Raw genomic sequence first — 15,945 nt, 5'->3', positions numbered from 1 at the left:
GTGTGCCATGGCTCACGCACAGGTGCTCAAAAGCAAGAGCAGCTACTAAACCTAGGCTTGGAGGTCTGAGCTCCGCAAGACCCCAAGCCAGTGAGCAACGTGACCCTGCTCTGCTCGTCTCTTGTCTGATGGCCTGAAAACATCATGTGGCAGGTCAAGATGCTGCTTTCCACTGTCCTGCTCGCTGTCACAGGTGGAACTCCCTGTCCTCTGTATCCCACTCTTACCTTAAAAGGCACTGCAGATTTATAGGAGTCAGGCACTTCCCAGCTCAGCAGCACAGACGTTTTCATGACGGCATTGACGCGGAAGTTCTTAGCAAACACTGAAATGAAAAACAAGATATTTGAGCACTGTAAGGCCAAGTCAGGAGGGAGCCAGGCAGCAGCTCGGCTCCAAGTCTCTCTTTGTCTAACTCAGCAGCAGAGGTCAAAGAGTTCAGCTACAACAGAGAAGTGAGAGATGAGGAGAAAAGAGCAGCATCCTTTTACCAAGTCTCCAGTCTCCAGTGGAGTTTCGCTTTTTGACTATACTTTTCCAGCATCACAGAAAGGAAGTTGTAGGCTGAACTGCAGCCTTCCTCTCCCCCCGCCTCTACTCACACTCTCTTGGCCCTTTGCCATGATCAAAGAGCAGTGGTGCTCAGGTACTGGATCTGCAGATGATCCTACCCAGCCGCCTGCTCCAGTTCAAGCAAGAGCCTTTCATGTACACACAAAACAGCAAAGTGTGCCTGTGGAGCGACAAAGGCAATTAAGGTACCACCAACGCCCCTTTACCCCCTCAGATGGCAATTTTAAGGAAACTTTCCTTGAATCTCCCCTCGCTGAGCTAGTTTTAGACTAAGGAGCCACACAGTACCTGATCTCATTAGTCAGAGCAAAGGGGAGTGTAGCCTCATGAACCAAAGCAAAGGTCCCTGTCCTGGAGGCAGAGCTTGCTGTTAGGGCTTGTTAGAGGGGCACTTACCTTGCTCAACAGGCATGGTCCGGGACTGGATGCTGGGGCTGAGAGGCCCAACCCCTTTATTGGTGCGGGCCCTCACTTTGATGTCGTAAGTAGTATCGGGCTTCAAATTCGTCAAAGTGATACTTGTGTCCTTGGTGATGTTAACCAGGTCCTGCTGGCTATTTATGTCCCTGTATACCACTGTGTAGTTGACGATCTTGCCGTTTCTTTCTGCCAAGACCGGGGGGTCCCATGCAACTTCTGTGGTGGAAGTGGTGAGACCCACCACACGCAGGTTCTGTGGGAAGCCACTTGGCACATCTTCTGCAGTAGTGATCTCCTTCTCAAACTCCTCTCCTGGGCCAGCTCTGTTCTTGGCAGACAATTTGAAGACATATGTGGCCCCCTTGTGCAGGTTGGTCACAGTGTAGTGATGGTCTCTCTTCCCGAAGTCTATCGTGTTCATCTTTTCCTCATCAAGACGTCTGTACTGCAGCCGGTAACCCAGCAGCTCCCCTACCATCTCCTTGGGTGGGTGCCACTGGATGAGGGCTGTGTTCATGGCTGTCGTGCTAATCATCATGGTGGGCTTCCCCGGGACTGCAACATAAACACACAATGACCATCTATAGCCTGGGAGGAGGGGAAGGAAGGACCGCTTCTGTGCTGCTCAGTCCGTGAGGATGGAGGAAAGTGGGAAAGTTCAGACAACAGGGTGAAGAGGACGACAGACAATTCAAATGGATAGAGGCAGACTGACCCTAATCCAGTGGCGAGGGAAGCTGGAGCCAGCCAGCTCTTGACTGCCATTTTCCCATGTGCTGCCATCTAAACAGGGAATAAATTCAGCCATATCCAGCCCCAAAATTCATCCCCTTTTACAGGAAAGGTTTAAGGTACCTCACAGCATCATATTTATCTCAGAGAAGATCTGAATCCTGTCCTCCCAATCAGTTGTCTTCAGACACTCCAGCTAGTGCACAGCACCAGGCCACGCTGGCCCCAGTGCACTGTACCACAACAGACACACAGAAGCCCAAGTCCAGTGCTCTGATCTGTCTGGAGGCAGACAAATTTCATCCTGAAACCTTGCAGTTTTACCATCTGCAGAGGCAGCGAGCAGAGCTGGGCGGGCTGTTTGCCATCAGAATACATTTTGGTTTAGCTGAGGAGCAGATTCGTGATGTCAGTGTCGATGTGAGAGGTGAACACAAGCATTCCACAGGATTTTTGCTTATGCTGCACAAGTCAAGGGGTGTTGCCGTCACTGGTTAGGAACTGATGGCTTTAAATTGGTGGTTTAATACCTTGATCTCCTTCAGTTAAAAAAGAGGATGTGTCTTCACTTCACATCAGCTCAGATTTGTAAACAAATCAACTGATAGGGAAGATACTCAGAATCAAAGGGTTGGGGCCATTGATATGAAAACGAAAATGGGATTGTAGCCAAACCTAGTTAAATATCGTTGCACAGTTTTGAAATGTATGAGCCCACAGATGAGCACAAGAGAAAAACAGATTTGTCAGACTTATGCCCCGATTTTGCCATCAGAGGGCGATACCAACACTCCCCTCTGAGGTCAAGGTTGCAGACGAGACTGTACAAAGGCAGCTCTGGGGGTGGTTTTGTAGGTCTTTAAGACACACAATTACATATCCACTGCCAGTGCCATCCTCCTTGCACTCATAATACAATGTCTAACAGCAGGTAGTATTAAGGGACACATTATTTTCAAAGCTGATTCCAAATATTAACTTTAAATGTGCGTCATAACATGGGAAGACCCACTGTGGCTTACAGTGCAACACTGGGATATTTAGGAAGCTTTTCCTGTTTATAGGACAGCTGTAGCAATTTGATGAACAGAGCATACATCATGGCGAGGCACAAGGGAGACAGCATTTGAGATTGTGACAGTGGAAACTACCTCTGGAGCTCCCCATATGCGGCACAGAAGAGATGGCAAGCTGTTCCTTGTTTAAAAGCACCAGGAACAAACGCTCTGTTTGCATAAGCTGCATTCCCATAATAACAAGTGGTAAATACTGTTCCTGTGGCTTGGTGTGAGGAAGCAGCAGGATTATCAGTTGTAGGACAGGTCTAGTGAGTGGAAATCGAGGACAAGACAATGCCAACTAGTTGGTGCCACCACCAAAGGCAAGCTTGACTGCATCCGGAGGAAAGCACCCGATGAGCTCCTGGGTGCCCCTGCTCCAGGCTGAGGCTCTTGTGTTGCACTAGGCACAGGGTGTGAGTCTCTACTGAGACAGCAGAACCAAACTGGCTGGGATCACCAGGACCTAGAAGTTGTGTCCGCAGCACTCCTATGGCAGGATTTGTTGCATTCCAGATTTTACCATGGCTCTAGGAGGAGCCGGGCTCAGCTACGTAAGCCTGGGGAGGCAGCAGCAGTAACAGCCAGGGGGGAAGCTGAGAAGCACCTCTGAGGAGCGCTCTGTGCCAGGGGCCATCCCAGCAGGCAGTGCAGTCACCGCAGGAAGCAAGAAATGTCACTCGCCTACGGGAACAACATGAGGACAGGCCATGACTCCAAAGCTGAGGGAGGGCCTAGACTTTCAGGCTTCCTTTTCCCAGGTCTCTGGACTACGCAGATGAGCTCAGACCCATGAGTTTCATTGCTGTCTCATGGGCCCCGTCAGTGTCTGTCCATCTGTTTGCTGCACTTGGCTCAGGTGATCCAGTGGCAAAGCCTGTAAGGAAGGGCTGGAGATCACAAGAGTGTGTACCTCTGCAGTGTCTCCAGCCCTCTTGCTTCTGCCTGCACGGGTGCCTTGGCTATATTCCCCATGCACCTCTTGGCAGGTTTTACCACCACCCCTACATGGCTGCAATATCTGCTGCCCACACTCACCTGCCCCTGTGGTGGTGATGACTTTTGGCTTGCTGCGGGCACCATCTCCTTTGGTGGTGTAGGCAGCGACCGTGACCGAGTAGGTGGTTTCCGGCAGCAGGCCTCCTATCACCGTCTCCTGGGAGCACATCCACGAGGTGGAGAAGAAGCAAATGAGAAGAAGAAATACTTGTTACTGGAGTGAGCAAAAGGAGGGCGCTGAGGTCAGCATCTCCAACAGCAACCCACCGACATGCTCGCTGGCTCACAGTCATAGTGGCTCACACTCATGGACTGCACCCAAGCACACACATCTCACACAGCAGCAGCAAACAACAATCGCTGCCACTCCAACAGTCACCCGCCCTGTTTCAACCCCTGCCCCTGACACTTGGCCATCCTAGGGACCCACCAGCAACTTGTGTCAGTGGCTGCATGCTCCCACGGCCTCTGCCAAGAGGGAGTTCTGCTCCAGAGGTGGTTTTGCGTGAAGCCAGAGCCACTCTGCCACAAGCCTGAGAGTAAGAGGACTGTGGAGCTGTGAACCAGAGTAAAAGCCAGTTCAGCTGGCTGATGAAACCTCTTGAGGGCTAATTTGGGGATTTTTAAAGTTGCCTCTTGCAGCAGAGCCGCAGGGAGCACAGAGAGGCAATGCAGGCAGTGGCACGGCCACACCAGGCCAGGTGCCCCGGGCAAGGAGCACCTGCAGTGCTACAGCATCCCTGGCACAGCGTTGCAGGCGTGGAATGGGGTCAGCGCAAGGCATTGGCAAGACCTGGAGGGAAAACCCTGCGCTGTGGGAGGTCTGGGAGGAGGGCGGACTCGGCAGGCTGCTAGCACCCTTGCATGCTCTGGCTTCCTCTGGGCAGGAGGAGGGCATGGCTCTGCACTTCAATTTGAGATCAAAGAGCTCCTCCCTCCTGGCCTCCAGTGGCAACATGACTTGTGCCAAGCCTGGCTGGCCAGGCCTGCAAACGAGCAAGCACAGCGAGCTCAGCAGCTCCCAGCAGCTCTCTGAAGGCTCAGGGTAGGTACCCCATAACTGCATTTATCTGTGGGTGCTGTGAAAAGGACTGGGGCCATGAGCACTACTAACGCATCAGGTGAGGGAGCAAGAGAGAACTGGGCTGGATAGGGAGCTGGGGAAGCTTTCGGGAAGAAGGCAGAGGCTCTGAGTTGGTTATTTACCCTTTCAGACAAGAAGAGCAGAGAGGGAGAGGGTTAAGCTTGAGTCACTGAGGACAGGCAGCACGACCACTGTTAGAGGCTGCTCCAGGGGTCCAATATCTTCCTGGGGGATCCTTGCCAGCTTTGGAGGTGCAAGGGGTGCCCGCGGTTGCTCTCAGAGCACAGCCAGTCTCCCACCACTCATTCGCACTAACACCCACACTATTAAACCTGCTGATTTCCAGTCAGTGCTGCTGGTTCAGGTTACCTGCCCAGGCTTACTCATCAAAATCACCGTGTTACCGTCGCGGAACCAGCCAGCCCAGAGAAAAATCAACAAGCACCAACAAGAACCCCGCCAAAATCACCGTGTGAACCAGAGTCCGATCCCAACTCCGCCCCTGCAGCAGATCGTGTGTGCGGGTGAGTGGACGCGCAGTCCGATCGGTGCCAATGGACCCGCGGGGGAAGCACTCACACAAAACCTGCAGACTCTGAACATCCCAAGAGAATTCACTCCTCCCAAATCCATGCAAAGAGAAATTCTCACGCAAAAGCATGCCACCGGGAGCAAAGCAAGCGAGCTGGGAGGAGGGGAGAGAGACGAAGGATGGATGAAAGAAGGTCTGATTGCATAATGTAAACACGGTGCTGTCATGACAAAGCCACTCTGAGCGAGAATCCTCCGTATAAAGCAGGAGGAGAAATGCATTGTGCTGGGGAAGCTCACAGTAGGGCACGTAATTCAATTGCTGACTCTAAAAAGGTCATTTTCTAGTTTGTTCCTCCAAATTTATATTTCAAAATTATGTGGGAAAAATCGTATTTAACTGTTTAAATGTGATTGTTTTCTTATTACTATCTGTGTTTCAGCCAAAGGTCACTGTTGAGAGTGTAGGTTATTTTTCATGACTACGATCAATGTGGTTTAAAGATTATATATCTAATTTTACCATGTAACTCGGTGGGCCAACTACTGCAGAAAGTAGGATGCACCTCCTGAGTCGATCACTTGAGCCTGCCTAAAACTGCACTGCAACAAGCTGGAAATACAGATTATAGGAAATGTCAATTGCTTTTCTGCATTTAGTAGCAATCTAAATGCCAATTTTCGCTGGATTTGCGGCTTGTGGAAGGTTTCACAATGTAACTCTCCAGCCTCATTAAGGGAGTGAAAGGGATGTTTTGACAGCACTGTGTCTACAAAATTCACAAATCGATTTACCAAACCCCTCTTTTCCAACCTGGAATACACACAAGTGGTACTTACATGGTCCACGGAGTCCTCAGCTCTCCACTGATGGGGGAGAAAGGAAGGAGGAGAGAAAATGGAGACACAGAATTTTAAGGGGCAACGTGTAGGAAGGGGATGACGACGATGACAACAGCAGGGGTTAGCAGGACTGGGTCAGGGGGATTACAACACTTATACACAGAAGGTCACTCGGCACAGGCTGTGCCAAGGGAAGAAATGGCATAGAGCAATTTTCTACATGCTGCTAGCCTGCGCAGTAGTTCTGAGATCATTCACACAAAGGGGCAAAGAGCTTTCTTCTCATATGGATGGAGAGGTCACCACTTCCTAACTTTGCAGTCCTTTCCCCTTCTGGCTTTGTTTGCACTTTTCTGCCTCTTCCATGAGCAGAAGCAAGAAGGGACAGCTTATACCAACAAGGCTCCGTGCCTCACTGCTGTCCCGGCACAACAGTTTTGTGGCCTAATCTCCATTTTCTGTCCTGGTGACCCTCCAGCCACCATCTCTTGTTGAGAACCAAAGACTTCAACATGCAAAACTGAGAGGGCACTCTCTGCAGGGAAGTACCAATGCAACATTTACAGAGCTTCTCTTTCCTCTATCATTTGCAAGAAAATGCTCTGGGGACCTCAGAAAACCGAGACGTGCCCTCTCTTGTAAACAGTGCAACAGAGGCTGAGATCTTACAGAGAGCTCTACACTAAGCGCTAAGCTCCACACTAAGCACACTAAGCTCCACACGGCGCTGCGTGGCTTGGAGTAAGGCTCAAACTGGTGCACGTACTGAGGAAACAGCTTCTAACTCCCAATTACACAACACCAAACGGCAAACACTCGTTTGGCAAGAGCAGCCCTGCAGGTAAGACTTCTAGACAAACCATTTCCCAGCAAAAGCTCACGTGAATTCCCAGCCATGGCAGCTCAATTAGGGCTCTGAAGAGGGAATACACAGGTTTCTGGCTGGATTTGGGGCTCTAAGGCATCAAAGCTGCATTGGGGTGGTGAGACTTAGCAGACCTTGGCTGCTGCCACGCATGCCCGTAGCACTGTTCTTTGTGGTTGATGCACCAAAGGAAGGTTTGCAGAGATCACAGCGAGCTCTCTCAGCCAAGGTGATGCATTACATCTCAGGTTACTAAATCTGCCTGGAGGAAGCACCGGTCGATGGGTTCAAGCACAGAGATGAAAGCAGAAGATAGGTATTATTGCCCCTGACTCACAGTGTGAGCCTTGGCAAGCCTTGCTTCTGAGCCTGAGCTGCCAGCTGTGAAATGGCGCTCAGATACCGACTTCCTCAGGACGCTGGGAAGCCCAGCTAACAGTACTGAAGTGCCTGGGAACCTGCAAGTGCAGCAGAAGTACTAAACGGTATGAAAGCTACAAGTTGCCTTTTGTTCTCAAGCTGTTTGAGGTGGCTTTCACAGGCTGCAGCCTATCACAGTGGCAGAGTACTCTCCTCAGCAGTAAAATACATGGCGTACCTTCAAAATATTAGTTATTTTATTCCCTGAATTCAGGAAGAATTTATTGGAGAAATGTTCCTCTAAGAATTTATTTTCATTCACTTATTTGATGCCATGAGACTGCAGCAGAATTATCCCCCTAAACCATCTTAAAACTTAATTTCAGTGAAGAGGTCAATTTGTCCCTAAAGACTTCCTATAAAGCGAAGGCCCTCACTAAGTATTATGGTCACTAAAGGCCCTCTTTCCACACACATCTTGGTGTTATTTCCAGTGTTGCATGCTTAGCTAAACCCAAGTCACTGCTGTTGACATTCTGCCTGTGCCAGTCAGCCCATATGGTATTCAACAGCCACACACTCTGCCCTGCAAAAAACCGGGCAAAAGTCTTACTGCAGGAAGGATATGAGGCCTGGTAGCTCCTTCTCCCAGAAGTACACTTGTGCTCCAACACCATGTCCCTGGTGGATGGGGGACACGTGGATGGTAACACCCCCACCCACCTACATGTAGGTGCAGGAGCAGAAGGTGACAACCCACTGGAACAAACAGTGGAGCAGACCCAAGCTCAGGAGGCTACTGCATTTCACAGCCTCTCACATCACGGCAGGGAGTTTATCATCCACTAGGATTTTAGACCAAGCGTTTAATGTTCAAACTCTGTTTGCTCTTATGTTTCAGTAGACTTTAATCTTGCATCAGATCAGAGTGCAAAGAAACGCCTTGAGATCTGTGCTGGAGGAAGAACAGTGAAAAGCCAGGCCTGCATAAATACCCTGGTATAAATTCAGTTTCATTATGAAAATATCATCTGCAGATCAAAACATTTCCTTCCTTAAACTAACTCAATTGCTTCTTAACTGTTTAAGATTGGTCAGTAAGACAAATTGATCTGAAAAGCCCAGGAGCTGTCATAAAAAGAACTCAGACAGTGCTGTGTGCATGAGGCAGGATGGCTCAGGGAAGTGCTAAAGCTAACAGTGTGTATTTATGGCAGCTGCAATGCCTTAACGTTTCATTTTACACTTCAACATGGCACAGCGTAGTCATGTCTCACCAGGGAATGGCTGTTTTCCCTGACCATGGCTCTTGCAAAAGACAGACTCAAGCCCTCCTAAACAGGCCCAGCTATGGGAAGTGGATGCTGCGGTTTTCCTGGAGATCCTTCTCTTTGCTTCAGTGACTGGCACCACAGCAAAACTCCAGATGTAAACCCAGGTGCTCAGCTTGTGGGATGCGGAGGGGTCTGAGGGCTCCAGAACTTCACCTTTGTCCATTATTGAAATGCCTCTTGGATGATGCCTTTCAGTTTTGTTCGACTTACGAACAAACATCTTGCCTCCATGCCAGACTCTTACCTAGACGAGTACACATGCATAAAGAGTTGTTCCAAGTAGATTCAGATAAAGATCCTTGACTATCACCCAGTGAAAAAGGGAGGCTCTAAATTCCTCTGTGTTATGCCTGGGATGGGTGCTGCCCAGGGAGAATAGAGTCTCTGCTTCCCCTTTCTCCTTTGATCTCAACCCAACAGCTTGAAGTGCTTGCTGTTACTTCTTCCTGCTCTTCTGGAGCAAGCTGGTGGAACGTGCACTTGGTCTGCATGCTGGATGGGGAAGTGCTGCATGTGAAGACCACACAATCTTCCTGTGAGCCTGCAGCCCTTCTTGTGGGCAGCACACCTGTTCCCTGCCATGACGCTCTTTGCAGAGCAGGAGGAGGAGCTGGCAGAAGTCTCTCCTCCACAAAGCCTGACCTCCTTGTACCCAGCCGGCTCCCACCAGCAGAAGCACTGCAAAGCTCTCTGGGCAGGCTGGATCTGCAGAGGGCTGTAAGCAGCCAGGCTAACGTGCGTGCCACATCCCCAGAGCGATGCAGGCAGCAGGCTCCCCAGCAAATATGCTGCACAGTCAAGGGCAGGAGCAGTCACCATGGCCACACTGCAGCATGGGGAGAAAGTCCCCCCTCAAGATGTTCCATTCTGGGCTGAGAACAAGCAGGCTGCAAGCAGGACACAAAGGATCAACAGCTAGATTCATGCAGGGTCTAACTGCCTGTCTTGGAATGAGCAAACGAGTCACACTCGCAGAGGAACCTGATTGGGAAGGCCTGTCCTCCCTGGCCCTGCTGCCTCCATTGTACCCGGTGCTCCAGACTCGGCACTGCCACCCAGCACTCTGCAGGGCACGTAGGACTGGTACCTGGGAAGGGATGGAGGAGATGAAGTCCACTGGTCCTCCTGACATGTTGCAGCTGCCCAGGGATTGGAGACCAAGGAAAGCAGGTGGGGCCCTGTCCTCTCTGAAGAATTTAATGCTTGTGCCCCATGGTCCTGCCTATGCCCTGCTCCCTTAAGCCGGTGAGGACTTGTACCAGAGTGGTGGAGTGCAGCTGAGACCCTGCACTGGTGCCCCTGCTGCTTTCAAAGGCATTCTCACAGTGCTTGGATGCATTGTGCACAAGACCCAGGGCACAAAAATGAATCTTCTGCCATTGTCCACCATGGGACTGGCTGAACCACGATGGGCAGGGCCTGTGCCGGAGGTGGTGCAGGTATCTGACCCAGCTCTGTAGCAATACACATGCTCTCCCTGGGCGCTCCTCCACAGGGCATGGTCACATTTGCTTGTCCATCAGTCTGTCAGTAGGAGGTGAGAGCTCAGACTGGAAGGCACAGAGAAGTCTGATGGAGGTAATCAGTCACAGACGGGAGGGAGCGGCCTCAGCTCCATCGCAGGACCTTCCTAACAACTGATTACTCTCCCTAGGCAGGAGGCTGTAAAGTAAAACGTGATCTCTCCAGCACCAGGGCCCCCACTTCTCTGCTGATGTTTTAGTCCTTTCCACTCAAATGGTTTTGAAAACTCAGAAATCTATATTATCTGCATAGCTAACATCTCCATTCCCTTTCCTTTTTACTTTCATCTTCGTTTACTCTCTCTGTATTTCTCATCTTCAATCAGGAAAAATCATGAGTCAGCTTTAATACCAGTGTCTTCATACCATCTGCAGGAAGCAGATTATGTGGTACATACCTACTCAAAATCGGCAGACAGCCTGGCTAGGCAGGAGGGGCTCTGTCTACATATCCAGAGAATTTCTTCTCTGAACCCAGATTTTCAACCAGTTTAATTCTCTCCTTGTGCACTGGCATAAATGTTTATGAGTACTGAACTGTGGCTATATTCTGGCCATCTTCATCCTGTGACCTTCAGGGACAGGGGTTCCAGTGAATCTTTTTGTTTTCTTCCATAGAAAATAACTCTTCCAAGACTACTCATTAGAGTTTGATCTGTCTGTTTGCAAAGACACGCACTGCTGTACTGAAAGATGGCAGCTCTTACAGCGTTCTTCAGCTTCTGGAGCAGATGTATTTCATCACAAGTACAGGTCATGCCTGGCTTCTCACTCTTTTGGGAAATAAAGACCTCTTCTGCCGAGTCAGTGAAACCTCTTCCCTGCAGGGTTTATGCCAACAGTGACATGACTCCTTCAGAGTAGTCACTTCTCTGCGACTATCTTTTGGCCTTCACTTCCACCCAAAAATGACAGTGGATGAGTTCAGCTCCATACACACCAGAAAAAAAATAATTATCACAGCAATCAAAAACTTTCCCACATAAATACACCAAATACGAAAGACTGGTAAGTGGTCTGACAGGCCAGGAAACTTCAAGCAACTTGCCTCCTTGATGCACACATTCAAAATAATGCAAAATCCAGCACTCCTTGGAAAGTTTCTGTCTCTGGCATCCTCTTTCCTGCACATTAGCATGGGGTTTCTCCCTCTGAAATGTATGAGTAAGGAGTGAAAGCAGAACTGGCTGGGCAAGCATAAAATATTTGAAAACACCAACAAGAACAACATTGCCAACTTCGCCCACCTACGCTTGGGACCAACCCATTAACTCCAAACTCCAGCTGAACAACACAGCATCAATTGTACAAACAACACAGAAGATTATATCCTCCTGGAATAAGTAAAGGGCAGTAAGCAGCTTTTCTAACGATTAAAATAAAGCTACATCTGAAACATAAACAGAGACGTGCCCCAGACAACACTGCAAAGACCCTCAAAGCATCTTCTGTCTTTAATGTTTTCCCCTTCCCCGTTATTACTGAGTTTTATCCTTCAGAATATGAATGGGGAGTAAAGCCGCCTCTGTGCACTGCACTCCCCACTGACAAACGTATAAATGATTCACAGCTGCGTTCAGGAGACAGATCAATTAATCGCTGCAGCTCTCCAGTATTTATATTGGGCATCATTCAAGTAAGCCAGCTCTGAATCGATTACTCGTCGCTTCCAACAGCAGCAGATCCTGTACTTCATTTACACGATTATCTTTGTTGAGAACAGCATGGGTCACGCAGGACGAAGGACCCTTGCTCCAAAGAAGAGTGGTATTTCATCCCAGACAGGGCATCAAAAACTTCCCTGGACCCTGGGAAAGAGGCAACTACACGTTGCTGGGCTGAGCAGAGTGCATAACCAATGCCTGGAGCGCTGTGTGGGAATGGGACCTCAGCTCACAGCCTGTGAGGTATCCAGGAAGATCACATATTAGCAGATTGTTGCATGGAGATTGCAGAGGGCAAAGCCATTTACAGGCGATGTGGGCCTGCACCTCACTTTCCCCCTTCCAACCTTTCTCAGAGTCAGTTGGTTTTACCTACAGTTTGGTTTCAAGACGTAATGCAAGATCAAGTCCCTGCCTTGCAAAAGCAGGAGGGAAGGGAGGCTTTGCTGAGCCAGAGGAGGGCTGCCCTGCGTGGCGTGCTGTGCCCACCCAACGGTGCAGAGCCACTCCCCTGCCCCAGAAGTTGGCAGCACCCCAGAGGACTCTGCTGAGAGAGAAGCTTCGCCTTGAACAGTCAACAGCACAAAAGCAGCAGACTCAAGGCTTATTTAAAACTCTCTGACGGTTTATAGCCTGACTGGCAAAACATAATTTGCTCCAGCTGGAGTCTGCACAAGATACAGCAGGCAGAAAGATGTACATGTTGGAGAAGGGCTAAGAGAGGAGCATTACCCAATACATCATCTTTTCTACATCAGTCCTCTCCTGATTAAACTTTTTACTCGCCTGTAAGCCACATTTTAGGGATAAACTGTTTGCCTTACTCAGGCACGGCTGAATTCCACGCTCTGGAGCCACAAGCAGAGTCTAAGAAATACTTGGATCCAGCCAGCCTGGCCCTCTGCAGAGGAGGAAGGTGCCATGCCCACCAGCCCGTGGTCCCCACACTGTACCTGTGCTTCTGACAGCATGACGTCCTTGATCACTGGCTGCCCTCGGGGCTCGTTGTTTTCCAGCTTCACGTACGTAACCTGGTACCCGCGGATCTGCCCATGCTGCTTGTTGGAGATGGGCAGCTTCCAGCTCACCCGGATGGCCGTTGAATTCACAGACTCTACCTCCACCTTTCGTGGTGGGGCACTGGGCACTGTAACACACACAGGACGGACAGTTAGCCGGTACCACGCAACCGTTATCAACTACGTCTCACTCGTTTGCTACCTTCCCTCCACCTCATTGCAAGGACAGCCCTGCTGGCACAAGTTCCCTGTACCTGCCCAGGAGGTAGCCGACCCTTTCCCAGCATCCAAGCATTTTTGCTACTTTCAGTAGGAAAGAGCACGACTGTGATATGCAGGAGCACCCCTAATAAAAGCCGCTGTGCTGGATCAGAGCCAAGGTCCATCTATCCTGTTCTTGTCTCCAGCAGTAAGGGAGCAAAAAAGAATACAAGAATAGAGCAGAATATAAAGAATATGGTAACCACCTGCAGCTCAGGGTGCCCTAAGGCAGAGCCAGGTGTTTTGAAGCCTTCTTTGCATCCTGCCTGTCACAACACCTCCTCTCAGATCCCTCTGTGTACAACTAAAAGCAGTCCAACAGCCCCAGGTAGCGCAACTGGGTGCCGAGCCTGCCTTGCGGGGAGCCCTGGTACCTGCCACCAGCCAGAGTGCACACGTGCTCTTCCCCTGTGACAGCAAGAGGTTAATGAAGGGGAAAAGCACCATCCTAAAACAATAACCCAGAGCTCAGAGACAGCAGTCACTGAACTCAGCCAGATAAAGGGGCCCATGGGGATTGTGACAGCTCTGGGGACTGTATTTCATGCACGGCTAGCTGAATGCTTTTTGATAATAAAATGAAAAATTACACTGCCCAGAAAATATCAATTTTCTTATAAGGTGAGGCCAGTTTAAAAATGTATTTATACCCTATTTACCATTTGGAAAAATTACCTCCTTATTACTTTTTGCTCTTGCATTGACTGTGACAAAAATGTCAATGTTAAAAAATTAGCCTCTCAGTTGCTCCTGGAAAACTCCTTCCGTGTGAAGTAGCTGGGAGCAGAGGTGTGCATTCCCTGCGGAGGACACCGGTGCTACGCGAATGCCTGGTACCCAAGTGAAGGACCTGGGCTCCACCCTAGTGCCTTTACTACAGGACCCCTTCTACCCTCGACTGCCTGGGAAAATCCAGGGGTTTGGAACCCCGTATGCCCCAATTCTCAACACAGCAAGAAATAATCAGTATTAGATAATTAGGGATGGATAGCTGACAAGCAGACATAATGAGTATTGCTACTTCAACCAACTAGATGGGAAGAAACACCTACCCAGCAGGTAAGCACAGTTTTTAAGCCGCAGGGCAATTCATTATTTTCCCCAGATGTCCTTCTTAATTGTAGATAATTAAATAAAATAGAGAAAGGAGGAATAGAGCGTTTTAGCACCATGAGACCAGCTCAAGGTATGGGAATGGAGGGGGCTGTGCTTGAATAGTTACCACCTTCTGGCTGGAGCAGCCTACGCCGTAATCCACAATTCACTTAGTGCAGTGACCTTGCACAAGCCACAGGGCTCTCCTGCCTAGCAAGACACCTGCCCACACACACAGGTGGGAGTCCAAGCAAAAAACAAGATACTCCCTGAGAACCAGACAGAAGCTGTGTGTCAAGCTCTGCTGGCAAGAGAAGGCAGGAGGCCTCGGCAGGACATGATACAGGGATGTTGCAGAAACATGAAAAGATGTGTATGTGAGCAGACCACAGTGTTTTGAGGAACGCTATCCTGCCTCATTATGGGAAGCGTGTGCTGCATCTGAGACCCAAACAGGGAAAGTTCCATTTGTTTTCAGATCAGTTTAGCATTCCTCATTCCTTCATCATGAGTACTTACTGAGCATCAGCATGTCAGAGGAATATGAAATCACTCCTGACAGCTAAGCTGGAATGTCCAACCATGGTGCCCGAAAACTAACTGAGAGAGCTTGTTGAGACATTTCTGGGGTAGCAGCTTCCCCTGGGCTACAAACAACTCTGCTGAATGAGAACTGAAGCAAACAATGCAGGCAGCAGGACACACACAGATGTGTTTGCCAGCCCAGGAATGCAGTCAGTGAGCATTCCCAGACACCACTTCCAGAGCCACGGAGAGGTGGGGGACAGTGGCAGCCCATTTAAGGAAACTGTAACATGTCTGGTTTCAATTTGCTACGCTGACTAGGCAATGCAGAGATCACCCTTTCTTTGCCTGGATGCTGCATCTGTTCTCCCATTAAATCTGCAGCTTCTGGGGTCAGCATGAAGCCATGGAAAGCTCCTACTGTCACCCTGAGCTCTGGCACTTTCAAAGGAAATGGCTTAAGTCATGATGACATAACTGACAGCCCTGCTAATACAAAGCAATTTCTCTTTAAAGCTGTCGTATCTAGTAAAGTGTTCTGTACATGCGATACTCTGACTCTTGAGCAGAAGAGCAGATTTATATAAGCTGTGGCTTGCCTGGAAGCCGTGGCAGGAAGCAGCTTTCCTGTGATATCTACAAGTTTCAAATGGATTTCTCTTCTCCTCTTTAGTTTGCTGGATTTCAGGTCAATAAGTAAACTTTAAATCCTGATCTCACAATGTGAGAGAAGCCTTTGGCCGGGAGAACTCACGTTACCTTCAGTAAAATGGAAACCACCAACAAACACTAGAAAGCCAAAATGGCAAAGCAGTGTATCGCCTCCTCACACGTGCAGGAAGCACTGCTAACACACAGAGGACCCTTGTGGGACCACGCCAGGACATTTGATCCACAGCCTGGAGGCAACCATTGTATCAGAGCAAGGGCCAGCAGAGCAATTTCCCTAGCCCACTCCAGGGCAACCGTGGAGACCCACTCCCTGGAGCATCTGACGAAAGCACTGCACCCAACAGCCTCCAGTCCTGCTTGAAAAGCACTCCCAGGCCAATATCCCCA

At 49.6% G+C, this 15,945-nt stretch overlaps 1 protein-coding gene across 5 annotated transcripts in view; it reads right to left on the bottom strand.

Annotated features, from left to right (window-relative positions):
- The window catches only part of PTPRF (protein tyrosine phosphatase receptor type F), a 390,558-nt gene that overhangs the window by 49,788 nt on the left and 324,825 nt on the right, over window positions 1-15,945 (bottom strand). For 4 of the 5 annotated variants that reach the window (XM_054210595.1, XM_054210596.1, XM_054210597.1 and 1 more), the window contains 5 exons: window positions 12,940-13,133; window positions 6,238-6,264; window positions 3,822-3,939; window positions 970-1,548; window positions 228-325 (listed from right to left, as the gene is read on the bottom strand). In XM_054210595.1, the coding sequence (XP_054066570.1) occupies window positions 228-325; window positions 970-1,548; window positions 3,822-3,939; window positions 6,238-6,264; window positions 12,940-13,133 (1,016 nt within the window). The remainder of the gene's footprint in view (window positions 1-227; window positions 326-969; window positions 1,549-3,821; window positions 3,940-6,237; window positions 6,265-12,939; window positions 13,134-15,945) is intronic. The other variant, XM_054210598.1, reaches the window with a different exon arrangement.

The sequence above is a fragment of the Rissa tridactyla genome, chromosome 8, assembly GCF_028500815.1.
Source record: "Rissa tridactyla isolate bRisTri1 chromosome 8, bRisTri1.patW.cur.20221130, whole genome shotgun sequence".
NCBI lineage: Eukaryota > Metazoa > Chordata > Aves > Charadriiformes > Laridae > Rissa > Rissa tridactyla.
Note: the sequence above shows the minus strand (reverse complement) of the source record. Positions and strands in the feature narration are given on the sequence as shown.